The sequence below is a fragment of the Pteronotus mesoamericanus genome, unplaced genomic scaffold, assembly GCF_021234165.1.
Source record: "Pteronotus mesoamericanus isolate MK-2021 breed Mesoamerican mustached bat unplaced genomic scaffold, CSHL_Meso_final contig_116, whole genome shotgun sequence".
NCBI classification, from domain to species: domain Eukaryota; kingdom Metazoa; phylum Chordata; class Mammalia; order Chiroptera; family Mormoopidae; genus Pteronotus; species Pteronotus mesoamericanus.
This window is the reverse complement of record NW_026555027.1, coordinates 3343072-3364241: the sequence shown is the minus strand read 5'-3', so window position 1 is coordinate 3364241 and position 21170 is coordinate 3343072. Positions and strand designations below refer to the sequence as shown.

Here is a 21170-nt window from a genome sequence, read left to right as displayed (position 1 = left end):
CTGAACAGAAAGTAATCCAGAGCCGTGGGCCAGGGAGCAGCCTGCCCAGCGGGGGCACCGCTGGCCTTCGAGTCTGGGTGCTGGCCCGGGCCGGCTCTGCGAGACTCAGTGGCCCACGCCCCGTTTCAGAGCCTCAGTTTCCCCGTCTGCAGCATCAGAGAGACGGGGGGGGGGGGGGAGAGGATTTGATGATTTAGAGATCCTTATCGGCTTCCAAAAGGATGATTTGACACCTGTGGGAGCGAATGCCTTCTCTACACTCCGTTTTCTCACCTAGAAAAGGAGAAGAGGCCGGCCCATAGCCGCTGCCAGCCTGGGGAGGCAGAGGCCAGCACTGGCGGTGGAGGGGGGCAGGCCGAGGAAGAGGAGGCGGGGAGGTACAGCTGCTTGTGCCCCGTGCTGGGGAGGGAAGGAAGGTGCACTCCAGAGTGACAGGCTCCCCCTGGGAAAAGCCTCCCTCAGTCGATTCCCCACGTCTTTGCTGGTATTGTTATTTTTGAAGACATCTGTAGACCCACAAGGTGCGCAGTTGTGCAGCCACAGACGCCCAGTGCAGCCAGCGTCCCGGAGCGGACTGGTCCGAGGCCCCCACGTTAACCCCGACGCCCACGGAGGATGACGGCGCGGGTCCTGCTGAGGGCGGGGCGGGGGGTTCCGAGCTCGGCTGCCCCCGGCCTGGGCCCCCGCAGCACTGTGGGCCGCCCTTCATTACCTGCCCTGCCTATCTTCACAATCTAGCCGCAAACAGCTTCGGTTGACCACACCACTTCCCTATTGAAAGTTAATACTGTTTGACTCATTCCGTGTTACTAACCTGAAGCCAAAGAAAACAAGCTGGAGAATAACCGGCCTGTGTGGAGTTTGGAGAGCTCTCGGAGGCCCCGCTTTCAAAACCCTATACAGTAGCGTTACTATATCTCTCTGCCGCAGCTGCAGAGAAAATGAAGGAAGCAGAAGTGGCTAAAAAAAAACAAGGCCGGGGGTGGGGAAGACAGGGGAGGAGGTGCGATGGGGGCCCCCTCGGGCTCGGCAAAGGCTCCGCGTGATCTGTGGGCCGTGGGGGGGGGGGGGGGGGGGGGGGCGCCCCCTGAGCTGAGACACGGCTTTTGCACACCTGAGTATCCACATGGGAGAGGGACTGTGGACAGAGTTAAATGGAGAGAAAGTTCTCAACATCCTTTGAAAAGGCGGTGCTGCTATCGCGTTCCTGGTGGAGAGGCGCCCAACGCGGGTCCCATCGGGCCGGCCCTCGCAAGCCAGTTTCCCCGGGGAGGGGCTGGGAAAGGGAAGGTCTGCTGCTTTCTGAGCAGAAAGGATTTGGGCAGGACTGTGGGCCTGGTTGGCGAGGGAAGTCTGTTCAGCCTCATCGCTGTCCCTGCCGTAGCTGCTCAGATGGGGTCACCGGGGTGGACAGGGCACTTGTGTCTCGGGCTGACGTCACCAGGCGAGCCGTGGGAACAGCGCTTCCCCGCCCCGGGCTGGGGACTCTGGGAGCCCTGGGCAAAGTGCCTCTTGCCAAGTTCGGGTAAGGAGGGTGAGCCGCCCCCCACCCCGAGCTCCTTGTCAGGTGGGGCTGACCACAGTGGTTAGAGGCGAGCCTGAGCAACCAGGCCGCCGTACCCAGAATGACCTGAGAGCAGTTTCTCTGGATGGTGTGAGGTAGGGCTAGGGCCTGTGTGTTGGCTTTCGGGCACGTCTGCATTCAGAAGCTGCAAGTGCTCAGGGCCCGTGGTCGCTCCGCGCCGGCCAGGGCTGGCTGGCCATCGCGCCCGCGCTTCTGGCCGGCCCCTGGGCCCCTGCATCCATGAGGCTGGCCCAGATGCAGATGGCATTCGGGGCCCCAGGGGTGTGTGGGAACCGGATGCTCCAGCCCTGCTGCTGAGAACGGCTGGGCTGGCCGGCAGCTCTTAGTCATGGGAGGGCATTTTCTGAGCTCTGCAGCGGCGGCAGCTCAGAGGTCGCCCCACAGCCGCAGGGCGCGCAGCCCAGGACAAGTGTGGCCCAGCGGGTTCCCTCGCTCCCCGCTCCCTCACACGTTCATTCGCCCGGGTTTGCTGGGCCACCAACCAACCCCGTGAGGACTCTCAGTTTACCCTGGCCCTGCCGGGACACGCTCAGCGCCCCTGCCAGGAATGCCTGGTATGAGCCTTGCGCCAGTGCAGGAGGGGTGGGGACCTGCAGGGAGGTCAGAGGCCTGTGTGGACGGCAGGGCTGCTGGGCAGTGGGACCACGTGAAGTAGGTGGAGCCTGTGCGCCTCGGGCCATTTTCTCCTTTTCTTTGGAACGCGCCCTAGGGCGGGCGGGCTGGCTGGCTGTGCTCAGGGCCTGACCGGAAAGGCAGTTCAGGGGCTCCGGGCAGCAGGAGCCCGACCTCAGCCTCCTGCCACCCCCATCCCCCCCTGCCCCCTCCCAAACCTACCCTTCCCCAGTCTCCTTCCATTCAGAGCCCTTCTGTCCCTCTGTCCATCTGTGGGGACAGGAGCTCTGAGATCAGTGAACCCACATGACCGTCCGCTAACTCTCAGGTTACTTTGTGATCCCTCTCCGGGGGGGGTTTCCGAGACAGCCCTTCCCCCAAGGGAAGGGTGACTAGTTGGGGTTACAGGCTGGGGGAGAAGGAGTCTTGAACTTGTGAGCCGCCTGCACCTATGTATGGGGGCCGCCTCCTTGTCCCCAGAGGGCCACCTCCGGCCTTGCGCTTTCTCACCCTAAGCTGCAGTTACCTCCTTAGTCACCTCAGGAACAGGAGGTGGCCCGTGGCTGCCGAGGACTCCTGATTTCGACCGCTCAGCCTCAGGGAGCCTCCGGTCTCCAAAAGCTCACATGAGTGGGCTAAAAACTCCGCTCCCTGCTGCTGGGAGTGTCGAACTGCGGGGAGCTCAGTTCTGCTTCTGATTTTGTGCCATGAATTTCGGGGACATGGTTCCAGGCAGGTGGCCCTCGCCCGCGGCCTCTGTCCGCTGTTGGACTCGCTTTGGCCCCCGGGGCTCTGCCTCTCCACTCTCCCGTGACTTGTTACACCTTCCCTTTCCTGTGTGTGTCCAGCCGTTGTCATACTTAGCCTGCGCCTTGAGGACAGCTGCGGGCCACTGCCTGGGTGGTTGGCGAACCCAGACACTTCTCTGTGAAGCTCCCTCTGTGTGGGCATGGCCTTTTTTCCTCAATAAGTAGTTTTTCTGAGACTTGCACAGTTCCATTTTAGCTGGAACATTTCATTCGGACTTCTCTTGCCCCAAATGAATTCCACTCTTGCGCCGTCTGGGACCAGGGGCCGCCATGCAGGGCCGGAGCCCCTTTCGGTCACTCCTGTCAACACCACGTCAGCCTGCTCAATGCCAGGTGCTCCTGCAGGTGCCAGGCACGCAGCTGTGAGAAAAAGAGGCAAAATCCAACCCACACAGAGCTTACAGTCCAAGGGGCACAGAAAACCCTAAGTGACATTAATTAGTGCTATGCACAAAACCGAAGCCAAAGGGAGTGGCTAGGTTTGCAACTCAAACTAGGGGACAGTGTGCAACTAGAAATAGGAAGTTGTCAGGGAGAAGGTGAAATTGCAGCCACGGCTGGGAGGCCAGGAGGGATCCAGGCCACAGGGACCTGCGGAGGGTCGTGCTGGGCAGGGGGATAGCGGGTGCAAAGGCCCTGAGGCTGCATGGGGATTTCAGACGCCCTGCCTGCCTTCCCGTTCCAGGGAGGAGATTTGCCTTAGCCAGCGGGCTCGGCCACGTGCCGGTCGGGCCTCTAAAGCGCGTGCTTTCTCTGCGTCCACTGCTGGACCCCGGCTCGGGGGGCCCAGGGTAGGGTAGCCCTGTGTACTGGCAGACTCGGCGGTCACTCGCTTACCTGTCCCCACCTGCAAGGAAGCCAGAGCTCTCCCCGGCCCTCCCGGGGTGCCCGGCCCCTTCAGGGGCGCAGCATCGTGTCCCCGGGATTTCCGAGTAGGGACACGTTGCGTCGGGAGGAACAGCGTCCTGGGGGTTCTCCCCGCTGGTCACTGAAGTTTATCTGCCCATCGGAAGTGGGAGGGCCACGAGCGAGGGGGCAGCAGCCCTGCATGGGACGGTGGGGGGCGGGGCGGGGGTGGACGGGTGCGCAGGTAGGGCATAGGCACTGACCTCGTGCTTCTAGTCTTCTGGCCACTGATGGGCAGGGGTGTCCCCAGGACCAAAAAGTATCATTCCCTAACCAGTCAGAGAAGCAGAGGGAGGAGCCCTGGAGGAGGGCGGGCAGAGCGGCTATCTTCCCCGCCTGCCTGCAGGGCATGCTCTGGGCATTTTCACTGGCTCTGCATACACCAAAGGGTCAACAAATTAAGGAAAAGAACAGTAGTTATCCCCGAAATGAGGCCATCACTCCGTGCCCGCGGACACACAGTCTGAACGCAGTCCTGGTACGTCGATGGCTTCGTTCCCTTCCCCACAGCCCCCAGGCCAGCATGCCGGGCAGTGCTGACACCCACTCCCTGCGGCCGTCGTCCCAGGGGACCCTGGCTCTCGTATCCTGAGCACGGATGGGAACAGACGTGGGACTGTGAAGGCGCCTCACTAAGCGTCCGAGGGTGCCCCTGATCTGCTGGGCCACCCGGCGCCCCGCCCCCTCTGTGCGCCTGGCGTGTGTGCGTTCGCAGCGTTGTGTGTTTCCAGGTGCCTCGAGCAGGAGGGGGGTGCGGCTGAGGGAGCAGGGGCGTTTCCGACCCGCCCTCCTTCCCTCCCTGGCTGTGAGGTAAACTGAGTAAGTCCCTGAACCTCATGCCCCCCCTTCCCCCCCTCAGTGAAAACCTGCAGCCGATCCCTTCCCCAGCTCTGAAGCGCTCCAGCCTTCTACGGGGAGCGGTGGGGGAGACGAAGGTCAGCAACTTACATTTATGTACCATTGGATGGTGTGCCAACACATATGTAGAATGTGTATTCTAATATATATTGACATACATAATATATATTTCATATTACATGGGAGATGTTGTCCAACATGAAATTAGCCAGTAGAGGGTTAGGTCTGCAGCCAGGGAAGTTTATTTTACCACTTGCAAGGTGCTTTAAAGACGAGTCACATTCAGCACCGTGCCTTCAAGGCCTCGTGCCTGTAATGACCCCAGAACCTGGAGAACAGACTGTTCTAAGAGGGAAAATCAGCTGTTCCCTTCTGCGCACGCATTCCTTTTCCATGGTCATAAAGCAGTAGCACATTAAGGAAAGAAAGGGTCAGGTTTTTATAACAGATCCATGTTGCTGATATCAGATTGACTGGCAAACATCTTTTGAAATCCATACATTCTTTTGAAGAATGTGATAGACGGATGGATGGATGTGTGTGTGTATATACACATACCCATATACAGATAGATTTCGGAGCAATTATCATTTTGCACAAGTTTTCTGAACTTCTCATCATGACAGTGCTTTGTATATACACCTTCCTAATTTTTCTGCTGAGAATTTACCAAGAAAACTAGGAAACCCATGTCCGGAACATGGACTAACGTGGAGACTGCCAGCAAATTACTCTCACCAGCCTCCGTTTTCCAGGAAAAGGTGACAATTCAGCCTCACCCATTTTCTTTGCTAGAAGATCGTGTGCCTCATTCCAAAGACCAAGAATGGTTCCTGGGAAAAGGCAGTTTGGTTTCCGGTGAGGCGGCGCCTGCCTTCTCTGCCCTATCTTCATGGCAGAAAATGAAACGCTGCCTTGTTGTCCATCACAAGCGTCAGCGCTGAGTGGGGCCACGTGGACAGCCGTCCCTGAAGCCACAGGACACATGTCTTTGGAATGAAAGAGCAACACTTAGTGGATGGGATGAATTTATTAATTCTTTTTTTCCTGTTGGCTCTTTATGGCTGCATATATAATAAAATTCTAATCAAGTACTTTTTTCAAAAATCTGAAAATGGGATCACAAACAAAGTTTAGTGTCCTTTTCAACTCTACCTCAGATTCACTAAGATTCAGCACAAAGTCTTGAGGAAGCCACTGCTCTATGGGCCGCCACGTGAAGCGGCCACAGTGGGCTCCCCGCAAGCTCGGGAGGCAGGGCCGTCCACATGCGTGTGCTGGGGGGGGCCACGCGACTCTGCCAGGTGTCCCACCCAGGGCTGAGCTCCTTGTTGCCCTCCGCAGTCCCGTGCCCAGTAAGAGAAGGAAAATGAATTTGATCACGTACATTTTCCATTCTCCTGTATTTAAAATTCAAAGGGGCAGAGAGACGTTTTAATTGTATCCAGATACAGGAAACTGGGGACATAAAATAGTCAATTTCCCTACCTTGCAAGTTTATTTGCGAAGCTTCTCTACTGCACTCTAAAGATTGCTCCGTGGCACATGAAGTCTGATGGTTTCAGAAAAGAAGAATTAGGTGTTCTTTGATCTTGCCTGTAAATAACCACACCTTTGCTGCGATAATGCCTCTCCTGTCTCCCCGAGCCACAGAGTTACAGGCCTCTGGCATCTTTGTGAGGAAGGGGCTGCGAGCTCCCTGCGAAGGCGCTCACCCTCAGGGCCCACGCAGGCCGGTGGAGCGAGAACTCACCCCGCACTTCTCCGGCGTTCGAGTCCACCCCACGACTCTCGGGCCCTGGGAACCAGCTTAGGGTAAAGCAGGGTTCTCTCTGTGAGTTGTGCCCAAACATTCCTGCTACAGCAGGCAGTCATCAGTTAATCTCTGTAAATGACTGCGATCTGGGCGCATGTCAGCTGGTGCAGAAACTGCTCACATGTTAAAACTTTTTTTTTTTTAAGTAGAGGGCAGTGAAAGGGGACTAATAACAAAAATAATAACCTCACATTGGGCCTGGCCACAGTTGCCGCTTGCCTGAAAATGAGGTATTTTGTCCGGCTGCCCAGTGGCACGCGGTCCCCAAGCTTGATGGCTGAGGCAGACGCAATGGATGGCCTGTCTTCAAAATGCCGCACGCCACATATTCAGAATGATCTCGCACACAGTTCCCCTGGGTCCTGTGCTGACCTTGACCCAGTGTTGACCTTGACACAGTGCTCTTCAAAAATGCCATTGTATGCCCAAGGAATGAAGTTTAGAATTGGGCACAAACCCTGCCAGAAACCTGTCTGAGGCAGAATTCCCCAGAACCCTTTTACCTGCCTTCTCCCCTGGACTCCTCCTACCGGGCATTGTTAGGTCATGGTAGGCATTTAAAAGGGTGAGATTATTCTGCGCTCAGTGGCTTTTGAGTTGGAATTGTTGGTTTTTCTGCAAAGAAACTTGAGATTTTTCTTTTTAGCCTGACCATCAGGAAGCCGAGAATGTGTCACAAAGATAAAAGGAGGGAGGGATCAAGGAAAGTTCCCTCCAGAGACACCGAATTACTCTATGATTGACTGGAATAGAACGTTCTAGAGAAAGACATTTTTGTACTTCTGAGGGAACGAGATGACAGGGGTTGTTTCGGGACCTGGCCCCGCGGCCTTTTGCCCGCAAGGCCAGGGCTTAAAATACTCAGCTGTGGGGGCCGCTCACATGCACCGGGCCTGCGTGACTCAGGCTGTTTGTACTCGGGCCGGGCGCTGTGGGCTGCGGGGCTGAATCAGAGTCCAGATTTGCCGTGGTGACACATGAAAAGAGGGCGCGTTACATTTGAGCTGCACAAATATTATGCTTAAGTATTTTTCCTTATTTCGGAGCCAAGCAGGTCTTGTTCATGATAAAGTCACTGCACTATAGTGGGTCCTTTTTCTGCTTGGGAATCTGACACGGCGTTGGCTGTGCCAAGGGGCCTGGCACCGGGGGCGGCGGCAGGCCACGCACATTCGGAGCTGCAACGCCAGCTCTAGAGGGGGATTCTGTGACGGTAGCGATCGGGAGCCCCGCTGCAATGCCCCCTCCCACCTCCCCTCCCGCTGGCCTGCGGGGCATGGCGTCCCGGGACGTCCTCCGAACCGAGGGTCGGGCATGTGATCGGGAACCCGATCGTGGCCACGCGCAAGCTGCTGCTTCGGCCTTGTTCTGAGGCCACTCGACAGCCGGGGCGGGCTGCGGGGGCAGCTTGTAAAATCCGCCAGCGACTCTATTTGAGCCCCAAGGCAGGAGAAGGACCCCCAAGATGGCCCCCTGGGTTGTGTCGGTGCCTCAGAGCCCCGAGTCGCCAGTTTAAATGTATTTTGATGGGGGACCTGGGGAGGAAACGGGAGGTCCGGCCCTCTGGGCCTGTCCTGTGGGAATGGCCTCCGCTCCCTGCATCCTGGTGACCATGATCTGTACACGGAGCAGACACGCAGGGCCCCCTTCCCGCTTTGGACTCCTGAGCCCCTCGCCCCCCACCACACGCCGGGAAGCTCGTCCAGGCCCCCAGGGGCTCCGGAGGGCTGGTCTGCTGCAAACCCGGGCCTGCACCTTCCCGCCAGCTCCCTGCGAGGGGATGCGCCTCCCGGGCACAGGGTCTCAGGAAAGGACGAGTTCCCTTGCAGAGCTGACGAGGAGAGGGCGAGCCGGAGGGGCGGAGGGGCAGAGGGGCTGCGGCATCGGACAGGAAACCTGGCCTCCCAGGGCTGCGGGTATGGAGCCCCACCCTGCTTCCTGTTGGAGGGGCGTGCCCACCGGAGGAGCCGCAGGGCCCCCTTGCACTGCAGCCTGGCCCAGGGGGTGATTTGCTGTGAGCAGCTGCTGACCTCAGGCCCCTGGGAAGGCACCTTTCCCAGCCACCACAGCCCAGCCCACAGCATGCGGCCCAGGGCCAGGCAGGCACCTTCTCCCTTCGGCCACCACCTCTGCCACCAAGCCCTGAATGCCCTGCCTTCTGCCCTGTGCCGATGGGGGCAAAGGGCTGGGGTGGGTGCGGAGCCCAGGCTGGGGGAGCACCCCGGGGCCTATGTGACCAAAGGGGCCCCAATCTGCCATGGGGACAATGTCCCTGAATTCCCACTGGGGGCCCGCCCCGTGTGCCAGTCTCCAGCGAGTCCCCGAAGGGGTGAGGGGAGAGGGAGGGGAAGGACAAGAACACCCCAAATTTTAGGAATTCCACAATATATTTTCTGATCTCTTCCCTCCCTCCTTCCCTGCCTCCCCCCTCCCCCCCCTCCCCACACTAGGACACCGTCAGAAACTAGACGATCAGACCAAGCCCGGGAGCTTGTCCTTTTCCGAGCGGCTCAGTGAACTGGAGCAGCTGCGGCGTTCGGCCATGAGGGTCAGCCCACACCACCCAGCCCCCACACCCAACCCTCGGGCCTCCTTGAACCACTCCACTGCCTTTAACCCTCAGCCTCAGAGTCAGATGCAGGGTAAGTACCTGGGCGAGCCCGCCACCCCCTCGCCCACCCAGACCCGCCCCGAGGGCGGCCCGCACGCCAGCAGCCTGGGAACCGGCCCCACGCACAGCCTCTGGCGGCCCAGGCCTGCCCGGTCCAGCTGCGCTGTAACAACCCCCGATCGAGAGGCACCTCTGCACAGGCTGCGGAGAGACTGTGGCGAGAGAGAGGTGTAGATAATAGCTTGACCAGCTATGCTATTTCCTTACCTACTCGGCTGGAAGACAGACAGACAGACGCATCCCCCCAGCCGGGTGCAGGTCCGGCTGTTCCAAGTTCTTGGTGCCTTCAGCTTACGTGGGGGTTTGTATCGAATACACATTCTTTTAAAAATATAAAGAAGCAGGAGGTCCGTCTGGACGAAGGCGTGACTTGCAATAAATAAATTTGCAATCAACCAAGAATGCAGGTTCCCTGGGGCTAGCTGGCTACTGCAAAAACTCTGTAAAAGACAATAATTGCCTAAAACCCACCGGGCCAAATTAGATCGTGCGCAGAGCGCGAGGAGGCTAAGAGCCACCGACGTCAAGGAGTGTTTGCACTGTGATGCTGTGTCACGTCTCCGACACGCAACCATCTTCTCTGGGCCACGCAGGCCACAGCTCATACGGTATGGTCATAGTCAGGGCCCTGCCCCCACCGAGCAGGTTGTTAGACTCCAAGCAAAAGCTAAGCAGCGAGGAGAGGGCCGGCGGCCAGCGAGGGGCAGGCTGCTTGCCCTCCTGGGGCTGCAGGACTAGCTTCCCTGGGCGTTTTCTCTAGGACGGTTGTACAGTGGGATGCACTGAGTTTTGGGGGCTTTTGGGAGTGAGAGCTGCCTTTGGGGGTGGCTCTCGGAAGGCACGCACACTCGCTCGCCCAGAGTGTGGCAGCCCGGGCCATCAGCCCTCCCAGCGATGGTTCTGGGGAAGGTTCTTTTATGTGAGTGTAAGTCCCCCAGCAGGTTTCCCCGGAGGTCCTGTGCCCGCAGCTGGGCAGTGGCCTGTCTGGGGAGCAGCCCTTTATATACAAGGAGAAACCAAAAGCTTGGCTTTGGGGGGCTACCTCTCCTCTACAGCCTCAGGTGTATTTAGGAAGGTCCCCGGAGAGGGTGGGTTTCCTGATGCTTCATAATCATGAACACAGACTCAAAATGCGCATGTTGATTTTTCTACAATGCCACAATGCAAGTGTGTAGGGTTAATTAGGGCTCGTGTGAAACGATACTTTCTTCTAAACATTGAATAGGATAAAATTCCTGAGGAGGTCCCTTGAGGGGCGTGTAGGGCCGTTTTCATTAATTCACATCACCTTCAGGATTCTGTGTGTGCGTGTTTTCTTCTCCCGTGGCATAGCGGACCGTGTGCACCACCGATAAACGGGTTTGTCTCTCTCCGCTGACATCGCGGCCAAAAGTGTTGCACCTTTATAGAGGCGATCGAAAATTCAGCCACATGGGGGCAAGGTGAAATTGTCTCCGGGAAGTCCGCTCCGGTCCACATGGTTTTGGTGAGGAGCGAACCGTGTCTGATTTCCCTTCTCATCAGGTGTGCTCTGTGGACCAGGAAGACAAGGGGGCGAGGGGGGGGTGGGGGGGCGGGGAGGGGCTTTCTGTCCCCAGCCGGAAGCTGCTGCTGGGCAGAGGCGCTGCGTGGCCAGGCATTCCTGACTCTGCGGGACGCTATCTGCTCAGCAGAGAGTCGGATGTAACACGAAGCATCACCCTTCCTTGTTCCTTTTAAAAACTCCTTGCTTCGCAGCGGCGTTAAGCACTAACAGCACGTTAGCGTCCCCCAGGGCCTCGGCGGCTGCTCGGCAGAGCGCGGTGCGACTCTTGCTGCTGCGCTCTTTCCCAAATAGGACCCGCTAGCCAGCGCTCCCCTTGCAAAACGGTATGAGTTTTAAAACATAAGTACCCAAAGTATTTTCCTTTAAAACTACTTTTCTTTTTCTTTGTTGTTTTGTTTTTTTTTTAATATGAAAATGCTTGTTTACCCTGGTCATGGTGTGAGCAGGCCCCTTGGAACTTCCCCCCCTGAAATTAGAAAGTTAACAGGGATAATAGTGATGTCTCTCTTGGCAGGAACCTTGCTTTTGTTCTCGGCAGGTAGGAAAGTAGTTCTTTTCCCGGCTTAGCGCTCAAGCTTCTGTAATAGGTTTAAGAAGATGCGTTACATAAAAACTCGGCGTGCGTTTGTGGCTCTCCCTGAAGTGGCAGCCACCCCTGTTAAAAACATTCTTGGCCGTGAGGGCAGCCCCACAGCGGTGACAGTGGCCGCTGGTCTATGCGTGTTTTTGGCACATGGGCACGTCGGCAGCCGGGGACTCGGAGAGGTCACGGGTCGGGAGAGAGACTGGGGAACCCTGTCTTGCTGGGACTTCAGTGGAGGGTCATGCTTGTCCCTTTGACCCTGTCAGTGGGAAATCAAGGATGCAGAATAAGACCTTGACTCACCTAGAATCAGATGTGCCTGAGAATCCTGCCAAATAGACTATGCCTGCAGCAGGGTCCAGGGGACAAGGGGGGCAGGTAGGCATGCCACCAAGCCGCTGGCGATGCGTCAAGGTCGTAGCCATAAAAGGGCCGAGGTGAATTTCAGCTTCCCACTGAACTGGGTCTTAAAATTGAACAGAAGGCCAGTTTGTCATGGGTACACGCTCACGCAAGTCAAGACATTATCATGACCCTCTACGGCCGCGTCTTAGAATTCTTTTGCAGTCATGGGGACAAAAAAGGACATGTGTCCTTTTAGAAGATGAAATGGGGCAGATGCTAGGAAGATAAGGCACTGATGTCAGTTCAGTCACACCTCCCCCCCCAGATGGCTTCAGGCAGCGGGGCCAGCATGGTTTACCAAACACAGCGAGCCATGTTTAAGGTCACGCACCCCCGCCTTTCTGGGAAAGGGGGCTGGAGAGAGACCTGCTGGGGCAGAAAAGCATCAGGACCAGAGAGGATAAGAGGCCAGTGTTGCGGTTCTTGAGTGTGTTGCCCTAACCATCAAAGCATGAGATTTGACTCTTTAATCTGTCCAGTTATGATATATTTTGGCACGAGTCTGACTTCTCTCTACGTTGGTCCGCCCTCACCACGGGTCCGAGGCATGGTTAGTAGACAGAGAAACTGAACCTCTCCGTCTCCGAGATGGGAAGTGACAGGCAGACTCGCACCCGTGCCACTCAGGCAGGCTGGCCGGTTCCCTGGGCCCCCACGCTGGGACCAAGGACCCGTTAGCCACGGGGCGGACCAGGGTCCAGAAGAACCCCAGAGGCCCCCGGGCAGCGGGGGGCACGCTGGGCGGCTCCCCCATTTCACCGTCCTGTATTGAATGTTTTCTGTTGTCATTAGATCTTGATGATGATGATGATGACGACTTCAGGGCCAGACTCTGTGGCGGGCACCTTAATAAATCGTCTCCTTTGGGGACCTGGTCATGTGTTTTCAAAGGCAGGAGAAAAGAAAACTTAACTCAAAGCGTGCACGAAGGAAACATGAATGGAGGGCAGAGGCCCAGCCCCGCTTTGCTCGCTGCTGTGGGGCACCACGGGGACCCCAGCCTTCTGAGCAGCCAGACCCAGGCAGCACCTGCCCAGCCTCCGGGAGCCGGGGTGCCTGGCTCTGAGATTCCATATATATGGTGGGGCGGGGGGCTACCTTTCCAATCACTTCCTGATACTTAGTATTCTAAGTGAGTGTTGCTTTGGGAGTGATTTTCCCCGAAAGTTAAACTTACTTTGGAAAGTCTCCCTTCTTTGCAGAGCTCTTTGTGATATGGAATCGACTTTGTTTCTCAGCTGCACAGGGTCACTTAGCACATCTGTATCAGCTGGGTTGGCGGAAGGAAAGTAAATCTTCCCACTTGCCCGGAGAAGGAGGAGGAGGAAGAGATAAAACCACTTTCCAGCCTTGGGGGTGAAAATCAAACTGCATAGCCACCCTCTCCCTCTCTCTCTCTCTCTCTCTCTCTCTCTCCCCCTTCTCTGCACACCCCCAACCCCCAGCAATGCTAAAAGTTCAAAAACAAGCTGGGGGGTGGGTGGGGGAGGTTGCTCAGTCACCTTGGAAGTAGAGGCTGTGGTCAGACCCTGGGACCTCTCCTATCTACACCTGTAGGTGCTTATTTAATGGTTGCACAAAGCAGACTCATCAGCCTGCTACAAATCAACTTATAAGACATGCTGTAAACAGGAAACGTGAATGATTTAAAAATCACTCTTATCTAGGTGTGGCAGAGTTCAAGGGCCTTTCAAGGTCAGTGTCAGCATCTTACACCGAAAACAAGCCTGACTCGGGTGTGTTCTTATGAATAAATAAAAATAGCTAAATAAACGTAAGAAGGAAGAGAGGGAGGAAAGGAAGGAAGCGCAGAGGAGGGGCAGTGGAGTGGGGGTGGCCCGCTGCTGCTCAGAGGGGCGGCTGGGTCCCGCCCACCTCCTCCACAGTGGGCTGAGGGTGCAGCCGACAGGCTAGGAACTCTCCCAAGCAGGACCCGAGGGCTCTGTTACTGTTGTCTGTCTTCCTGGCTGGTGCAGTATGAGCTGTAAGCCTGAGGAACCCTTGAAAAGCTCGTGTTAAGGCGCTGCATCGTTGACATTCAGCAGAGAGGAAAGAAGGGTGGGGAGAAGGGTGGGTCTTTCCTGTCTTTACACACAGCCCCAAGGGGGCGCAGAGCAGCGGCAGCCTCACGTTCCCCGCCACGCTCTGGCTGCAGACAGGTGCCACTGATGCGCACGCCTCTGAACGGCCCGCTCGGGTGCTGTGACGCCTCAGAAGCACCTCGCAGCTGCGGGCTTGATAAACGACCGCGCCCTTCAGAGGTGCGGCCACGCCGGCCAGCCACTGGCATGCCAGCGGCCACGGCCGCGTTTTCATGGGCTTCACTTTCTGACCTGATGTTTCCATGCGTCGGGGAGCAAGCCACGCGTTCCGAAGCATTTTGTCAATGCCTGGCGGGCATCTCTTCTAATTAAGAGAAAGAAGGGTTCACTTTAGGGCTCGATCTTCACGATAAAATACGCACGGAAGTTTTTAACAATTGGAGTTGGAGCGCTTATTTGATATGATGGTCAAACAACAGGAGGATTAAGTCGAGTCCGACGGCCACGAGAGAGCAGAGCACAGTGTCCGGGAGTGGGCTCCGCAGTCCAACTGCCCTGCTCAGAAGCCGGCCTCCGCCCCGTGTGGCTGCAGGAGTTTGCACAAGAGACTTGACCTCCCAAAGCCTCGATTTCCTTATCTGCAAAATGGGAGGAATTATGTATTTGTAGATCCTTGGACCCTTGCAAAACACAAAAGCCACCCCGTGATCCGTATCGACAGTACCAATTCCTGAGGCTGCTGTCACAAATGACCACGAACTTGGCAGCTTTAAAAAACAGAAGTGTACTCTCTCACTGTCCGGGAGGCCGGAAGTCCCAAATCAAGGTGTCCGCAGGGCTGCGCTCCCCTGAGGCCCGGGGAAAGGAGGCTTCCGGCCACTTCCAGCGCCTGGCAGCCCCAGGCAGCCCTTGGCTTGTGACCACATCACTCCAATCTCGGCCTCCATCTTCAAGGAGTCTTCTTCTCTGTGTCATCTCCGCCTTTGCCGCTCTCAGGGACTCTTGTCCCTGAAATCAGGCCCCACCCAGATAACCCAGTATGATCTCATCACAGCCTTCCTTCCTTACATCTGAAGAGACTCTTTCTGTCCAAATAAGGCCACACTTACAGTTCCATGAGTCACAACAGAAACATACTTTTTTTTGGGGGGGGGGGGGACACCAAAGAAAAGGTTGGGGACATCAGGCGAGCCCAGATGTACCTCCTTGCGTCCACCCTGCGCCCCCCCAGAACAGATATTACGCGGAAGCAGAGGCGCGCTCCGTGCCCCGTGCTGGAGCGCCTCGGTCAGGACAGCAGGGGCTGCCCGGCAGGGGGCAGGCGATTGCTCTTTTCTTGATGTGACCGGGTGATTCTTGGGATTTTCTGGAGCACCGATGCGCCTGGTGACTGTCCTCGGGACAATGCAGACCGGAGGCCTGGGTGCCTCCTGCCCTGCCCCCCAAAGCTCATGGCATCGTGGGTGGCAGCTAGCACAGGGACAAAGGAGGGCACGGAGGCTCAAGGATCAGACCTCCCGGTTTTGAACAAGCTGCCTTTTTTGTTTTGTTTTCAATTTATTTATTTTTAGAGAGGGGGAAGGGAGAGAGACAGAGGGAGAGAAACATTGACGTGAGATGGAAATGTTGGCCAGTTGCCTCTCACACGCCCCCCAAATGAACCTGCATCCGCAGGCATGCGCCCTGACGGGGAATCGAACCAGCGTCCCCTCTCCTTGGGGGGCGATGCTCCAACCCCCTGAGCCGCACCAGTCAGGGCTGCTTTGTTTAGTTTTTAAGTGGCTTTATTGCAAGGCATTGTTGACCAGGCACCCATTTTGAAAGGCTGCCGACACACTTTGCATATGTCACAGTCCCACCGTTACTCCTCGCGGGAGCCAACCTTTCCGGCGTGGCTATTTAAAACAGACGTGGACTGCAGTCGCGAGGCAGAGCCAAAGTTTGCCGCAAGGCTGCACCCAGGGAGGAACAAGCAATACGTGCTGCTAGGAAAGAGCGGCTCCGCTTAGGAAACAACCACGTTTTCTCATGAGTGGGAGTTCCCCACGTGGATCTGGCTTCACCCCCTGGCATTTTCCTTATGTCGTGGAGCACAGTGCAGGCCCACTGTGATCCCATTGTTTTAGGCTCTTCTGTATGTGATTGAGACAGTGCCGGGAAGGGCCTGGATTTCTGACCCGTCCCTCTCCGGCCCTAGGAGCAGCGCAGCCCGACCCCGGCGGGAATGTCCTGAGACACGGCGCTGTTCCGGGCTCGGGTGTCAGGAGCCCTCCTGCTGCTTCTTTGTGTTATATTTTCATAATTCTGTTCCAAAACCTTAGCCCCACAAGAGCTTTCTTATTATTGAACAATTGCCTTCAAAGCGGTAGAACAACCCGATTGTTACGGAGATTAAATGTACAGATTGCAAAACGCAGGTAAATAAAATCTTCACCGACAAACCAGTTTCTCGCCGTAGACTTTTCTTCCATAATCTCTCTCTGGCAGAACATTTTCTGTTTTGATACCAGAGATTCCGTTACCAACCACAGTAAATAAAACAAAATTTAAAAAAACAGTATAGAGCTCACCCCAAAGATAAACATGGGCCGATCCTGCAGATGGGAAAGGTGGAGAGTGGCCGTTCTTACCCGTTCCTTTGTGATTTTTGAGCCCTGGAAAGCGTTCACATTGAGTTCACCGGTTTTGGCCCTGCTAAGTGACGCGGAATAGACCGTTTACAAGAAATAGCATTTTTGAGAAAAAAACAGAACTGTGGCACAAAGTCCCTGAACGAGCCAAGGGCAGGAGCCGGTGGGCAGAAGAGACGGTCACTTCCTCCAGGGCCACCATCCTGGGCAGCGGTGTGTCTCACCTCACCCCAGGGTCGTGTGTAGGCTCTAGAACCTTCCAAAGACAGGCTGAAGAATTTGAGAGAATCTTCAGCTGCAACCAGTGGCGGGAGTTGACCACCCCTCTGGTGTGATCGCCCTTACGGTGGGCCCGCCACTCCCTACCCGGAGGGACTGTGGACAAAAGGCGGGGGGAGGCGCGGGGGGACTTGGACCCGTCATCTCATGTCGCCTCACAGCTCTTGGGAGCCCAGGAAATGGAGGTTGAAGCACACACCGCGACCCAGAATAGGTCCTGCGCACGCCGTGCCTCTGCCCCCGCCGTCGCCGACCCGAGCCCCCCGAGTCCGCGCAATCGGGTCTGATGACTGGCTCACGAGGTTTGGGCCACGGCCGCGCCGCCCCGCCCTTCTAGGAGCATCAAGAGGGTGCTCTGCGGTCCGTCAGCTCTGGGCTTGGGGTGCGACTGCATTGGAGCCCTAACAGCAAAGCACCCCTCGGGGAGGGGCCCGGTGGGTCAGTGCGCACCCGTCCGTCCATCCAGAGCAGCCGAGTCTCCCAGACCCGTCCTGTCCCCTCAGGGGAAGGGTCTGCTGTCCTGAGAGCTTTGTGTGTGCGACCTGAGCCATCCCAAGGCCAAAGCCAAGACGCAGAGAACCTCTGCCCGGGCGGCTCCTTCTGCCTTTGGAAGCACCGCCTACGGATTCTCACCGAAAGGATTTTAAACGGACCTCTCGGGGTACCAAGGGAGAAGTCATCTGACTGGCGGCTCTCCGAGCTGCAGGTCACGCGAGGGGAGTGAGTGTGGCTGTTAAGTCTCACGGGGTTGCCGCGCTGTTTGGGCCACTCACACTCCATTAGTGAGTTCACCGCTGCTCGTATCAGATGGCAGATTCCATCGCGATACAGTGATCAAAATATCCGGGAAAGTCAGCCCAAGCTCAAGGGCTCGGCTGGGCGTTTCTGCCCCTAAGTGGTTTACTGGGAGCACGGCTCTCCAGGGCTGTTCCTCCTCATCTGCGTGTCGTGGTCAGTCGCCCGCTCCGGGGACAACCGTGGCGGCCTGCGTGTTACGCCGTGCCTCTGCGAGCCGTCCGAGAGGGCTGCCTGAGGAGTCTTTGAAACACACGATTACTGCCTCCCCAGCCCGTCTTGAAAGTGCAGCCTGTGTTTGGAGGGCACCCCCAGCCGAGTTGCCGTCAGAGCAGTTGCTGCAGCGAGATTGTCACAAGGGCACCCTGCCTGGCTCACGCGTTTATCAAAGGCCATAGCGAAGGGGTGACAGCTCACGTGGGCAGAGTGGACTGACGCTGTCCGTTCATCCGGTCCCCGCCCACCGCCACCCATAGGGTGTGTGGGCGTCGGGACCCCGCCTGCGCTGCCTGCAAGGCGCTGGGCGGCCACGTGGCCTGGCCCGGACCTCGTTATTGAGCACCAAGCCCCGGCCCTGGCCTGCCGCGTGGGCGATGAGCCGGGTAGCTGCTAAACTCCCCCGTGTGTCGCTCTGGGCGCTCGTTGCGGTTGCCGGGGATGCACGGTCCTGCCAAGCATTCCCAGGGGACCGGGAGGATGGCCTGGAGCCGGTCACACTGCTGCGCTGACCTCAAGACTCTTTTTTTTTTTGTAATATTTTTGCCACGTGATTGGCTTTTCTGCGCCACCGTGTATTGGTAAAGGAGGGAGGCCACTGCCCCGACGTGGATATCTGTTTAATTTAATAGGATTTTCCACAAATTACAAAGCATGACTTTAAAGTTGAATTTGTACAGAATTACAGATGGCCAGTTCAGGTGGGGAGGAGCGGAAAGCTTGTTGTTCTTACTCCAGGAGTTCCTCGGTGGATACTTTTACGCCTGGCGGGGGGAGGGCGCGGGTAGGGGGAGATGCCTTAGATGGTCCATAAGGAAAGTCCCTTCTTTTTCATATTGTTTCCCTTGTCGTGCCTGGGTCCCTCGGGAAGACGCGGGCCTGGGGCTGTGAAGGCAGAAAGCCAGTTCCTCTGTCCCCCGATCCCGCCAGTCAGGGGAAGCTGTCCTTCCGCCGATCCTGAGAAGGGACTCAGGAAAAACATGGCGTCCCTCCCCAGCGCCGCTGACAGGCGAAGTGGGGCCTGGCTCCATAACCCAATGCTGAAGCCTGCGTGGCAGGTAATAGAGGTGGATTTTGAGATGCACAGCGAGGGTGGCCGCTTCCCGGTTGTGTGACGTGCAAGGGCTGCCAACGTCCTCTGCCGCTCTGCGCCCACCTGGAGATGGGCAGGAGACGGTGGCGCCCGCCTTGTGGGGAGTGGCGAGGACTGAGCGGGTCAGGCGCACGGAGTCCTGAGTGCCTGGCCCGGGGCGGGCGCTGCATGTGTCATCTTGTTGCCTCATGAACTGGTTGCAGGGATACAGGCGTGTTCCTGTCAAGTATTGAGCATCACATGTGACATGCTAAATAATGCATAAGTGGCCGGTGTTGTTTTAATGCCATTGCTGTTCTTGCGCCTTGCGCTGGTAGCGGGGGCCGGGGCGGGGATCGCTGGGGCGTCACGCATCCGTCCAGCCACAACTCCCCTGAGGCAACGCGCTGCAGGGCCTCCTTACCCCTCAAGTGGTGGTGGCCTGGGGTGGGCTGGGGCCCTGCAGGGGCCTCACTCCCGTTTCGTGTCCCTGGGTCACCTCTTCCCGAGAGCCCATGGCCACTGCTGCCCAAGATCACATGGGAACAGAAACTGATGAGCTTGAAAAGGGACCTTATGTTTCTCTGCGCGAAGCCCTTTAACTCACTCCTGAGACACCGGAGGCCCAGGCGGAGGCAGAGGTGAACTCCAGGTCTTGGGGCTGCGGGTCTAGTGCCCGTCCCCCAGCCTGTCCATCTGGGCCGCAGAGGGGCCGCCAAGCACAGCCTCTGCCATCAGAAGGGGACCCACGTTAGGACATGTCACAGCACTCTGCCTTTTTCTGGAAACACGCTGTCTCCTTGATGACATGAGAGTGGTTAGATTCTGTGCCATGGCTTCTTTGTGTCTCCATTTTCAAAATGTCCGGTTCCACACGCCAGGAGCAGGGATGTTCAAAAAGGCAAGGCTAGAACACCCCTGTCCTTCTCAGCCCCGCTGAGCGCCCCCGGCCCCACTGCCTGGTCGGAGCAAACAGCCACAGGGAGGGACAGGATCCCCCCGGCCACGGGGCCCACGTGGGCGGTAGTCAGGGGTGGCCCCTGACCCGGCCCCTGGCTCACATGACCTGGACATGTTCAGAGAATGCGAGTGGTCAGCCTCTTTGGCATTTTTAAAGAACCACCTACGAAAAGGCTTCTTTGAACTGAGCTTCACCTTCCTGTGTGACTTTAAGTTCATGCCTCCCCAGGCTGACTCCGCCCACAAGGCAGCCGGGGCCTCGCGAGCTGCCCCGCGTGGGCTGGCGGGCCTGCGTCGGCGGCAGGCCAGTGTGCGATGGCCGCGGCAGGCCCAGCTGCGGGGCGGGGGCTGGCACTGAGTGATGGTCTCCTCCCCTGAGTTGAGGACGCTGCTGCCAACATCACCCATTTCCTGCCTGAACAGCACGTGGCCACGAGAGCCGGGGCACTGGGGACCGAGGCAGGCGACCCTGTGACGGCCACGATGTGTCCATGGGTGCAGGTCAGGGACGTGGGTGGCAGGGCCAGCACGACCCCAGGAATGTCCTGGGAACCCCATGAGCAGACACCGGGGGCCCTCCTGTCCACGATGCTGGGCTGACTTCCCCACGGTCTCCTCTCCCAAAGGGAGCCGAGTTCAGAGCGAACCAGGAGCAGTGGGGACTGGCTGGCCGTGTGGACCTGTCCTGTCCACCTTTGCCTCCCACAGCATGTGGCTCTCGACCTGCCCTGACCCCATTCCCAGGTCTTCCCTCCGTGGTCTGCGAACCACGCGTCTATAAAGAGCAGAGAAGGGAGGGGAGCCGATGACAGGGAACGGTGTGATGCGGCCGTCTCTTGCTCAAAGAGACAGACCCACTCGGAAACCTAGCATTCTGTGGTGCTGCGCTTTCCTCCCCAAGGGTAGCGACTCCCTGACTCAGGCGGTCCTACAGCGACTTTGAACTTCTGACCACTGGATATGAGTGAATCATAGAAAGCTGGACCAGAAGGAGGGGGCCGGCCCCTCATTAGTTAGACAAGAAATTGGAAGCCCGCGGGGGCTGAGCGACCTGCCAGAGGTCACGCGGCCAGCCCGGCAGCTCCCCTGCGCCCGCCTCCTGCCAGCGCGCGCGCCTCGTCTCTGGATGCGGCCGAGTGAACCTTCCCGAGCTGCCCCTTCAAAACAGCCCTTACGGGAAAGGGGGGCCGTCAGAACAAGACGGGGCAAACGCCAGTGCGCCTCTGCGCGCACTCCACCCAGTTTCTCATCTTTTTATTGGCCCCCCCCAAAAAAAAAATCTCAAATAACCCAAACAGGCCGAGTCTGATGTGCAGACAGTCTGCAGGCACCCGCCCAAGAAGCTGCCGGTCGGCCGGTCCATCCTCCTCTGATTTATGTTGTGT

General features: G+C 57.6%; 1 protein-coding gene across 2 annotated transcripts in view; it reads left to right on the top strand.

Annotated features, from left to right (window-relative positions):
- The window catches only part of RUNX1 (RUNX family transcription factor 1), a 209915-nt gene that overhangs the window by 165933 nt on the left and 22812 nt on the right, over window positions 1-21170 (top strand). For both annotated transcript variants that reach the window (XM_054578148.1, XM_054578156.1), the window contains one exon: window positions 9037-9228. In XM_054578148.1, the coding sequence (XP_054434123.1) occupies window positions 9037-9228 (192 nt within the window). The remainder of the gene's footprint in view (window positions 1-9036; window positions 9229-21170) is intronic.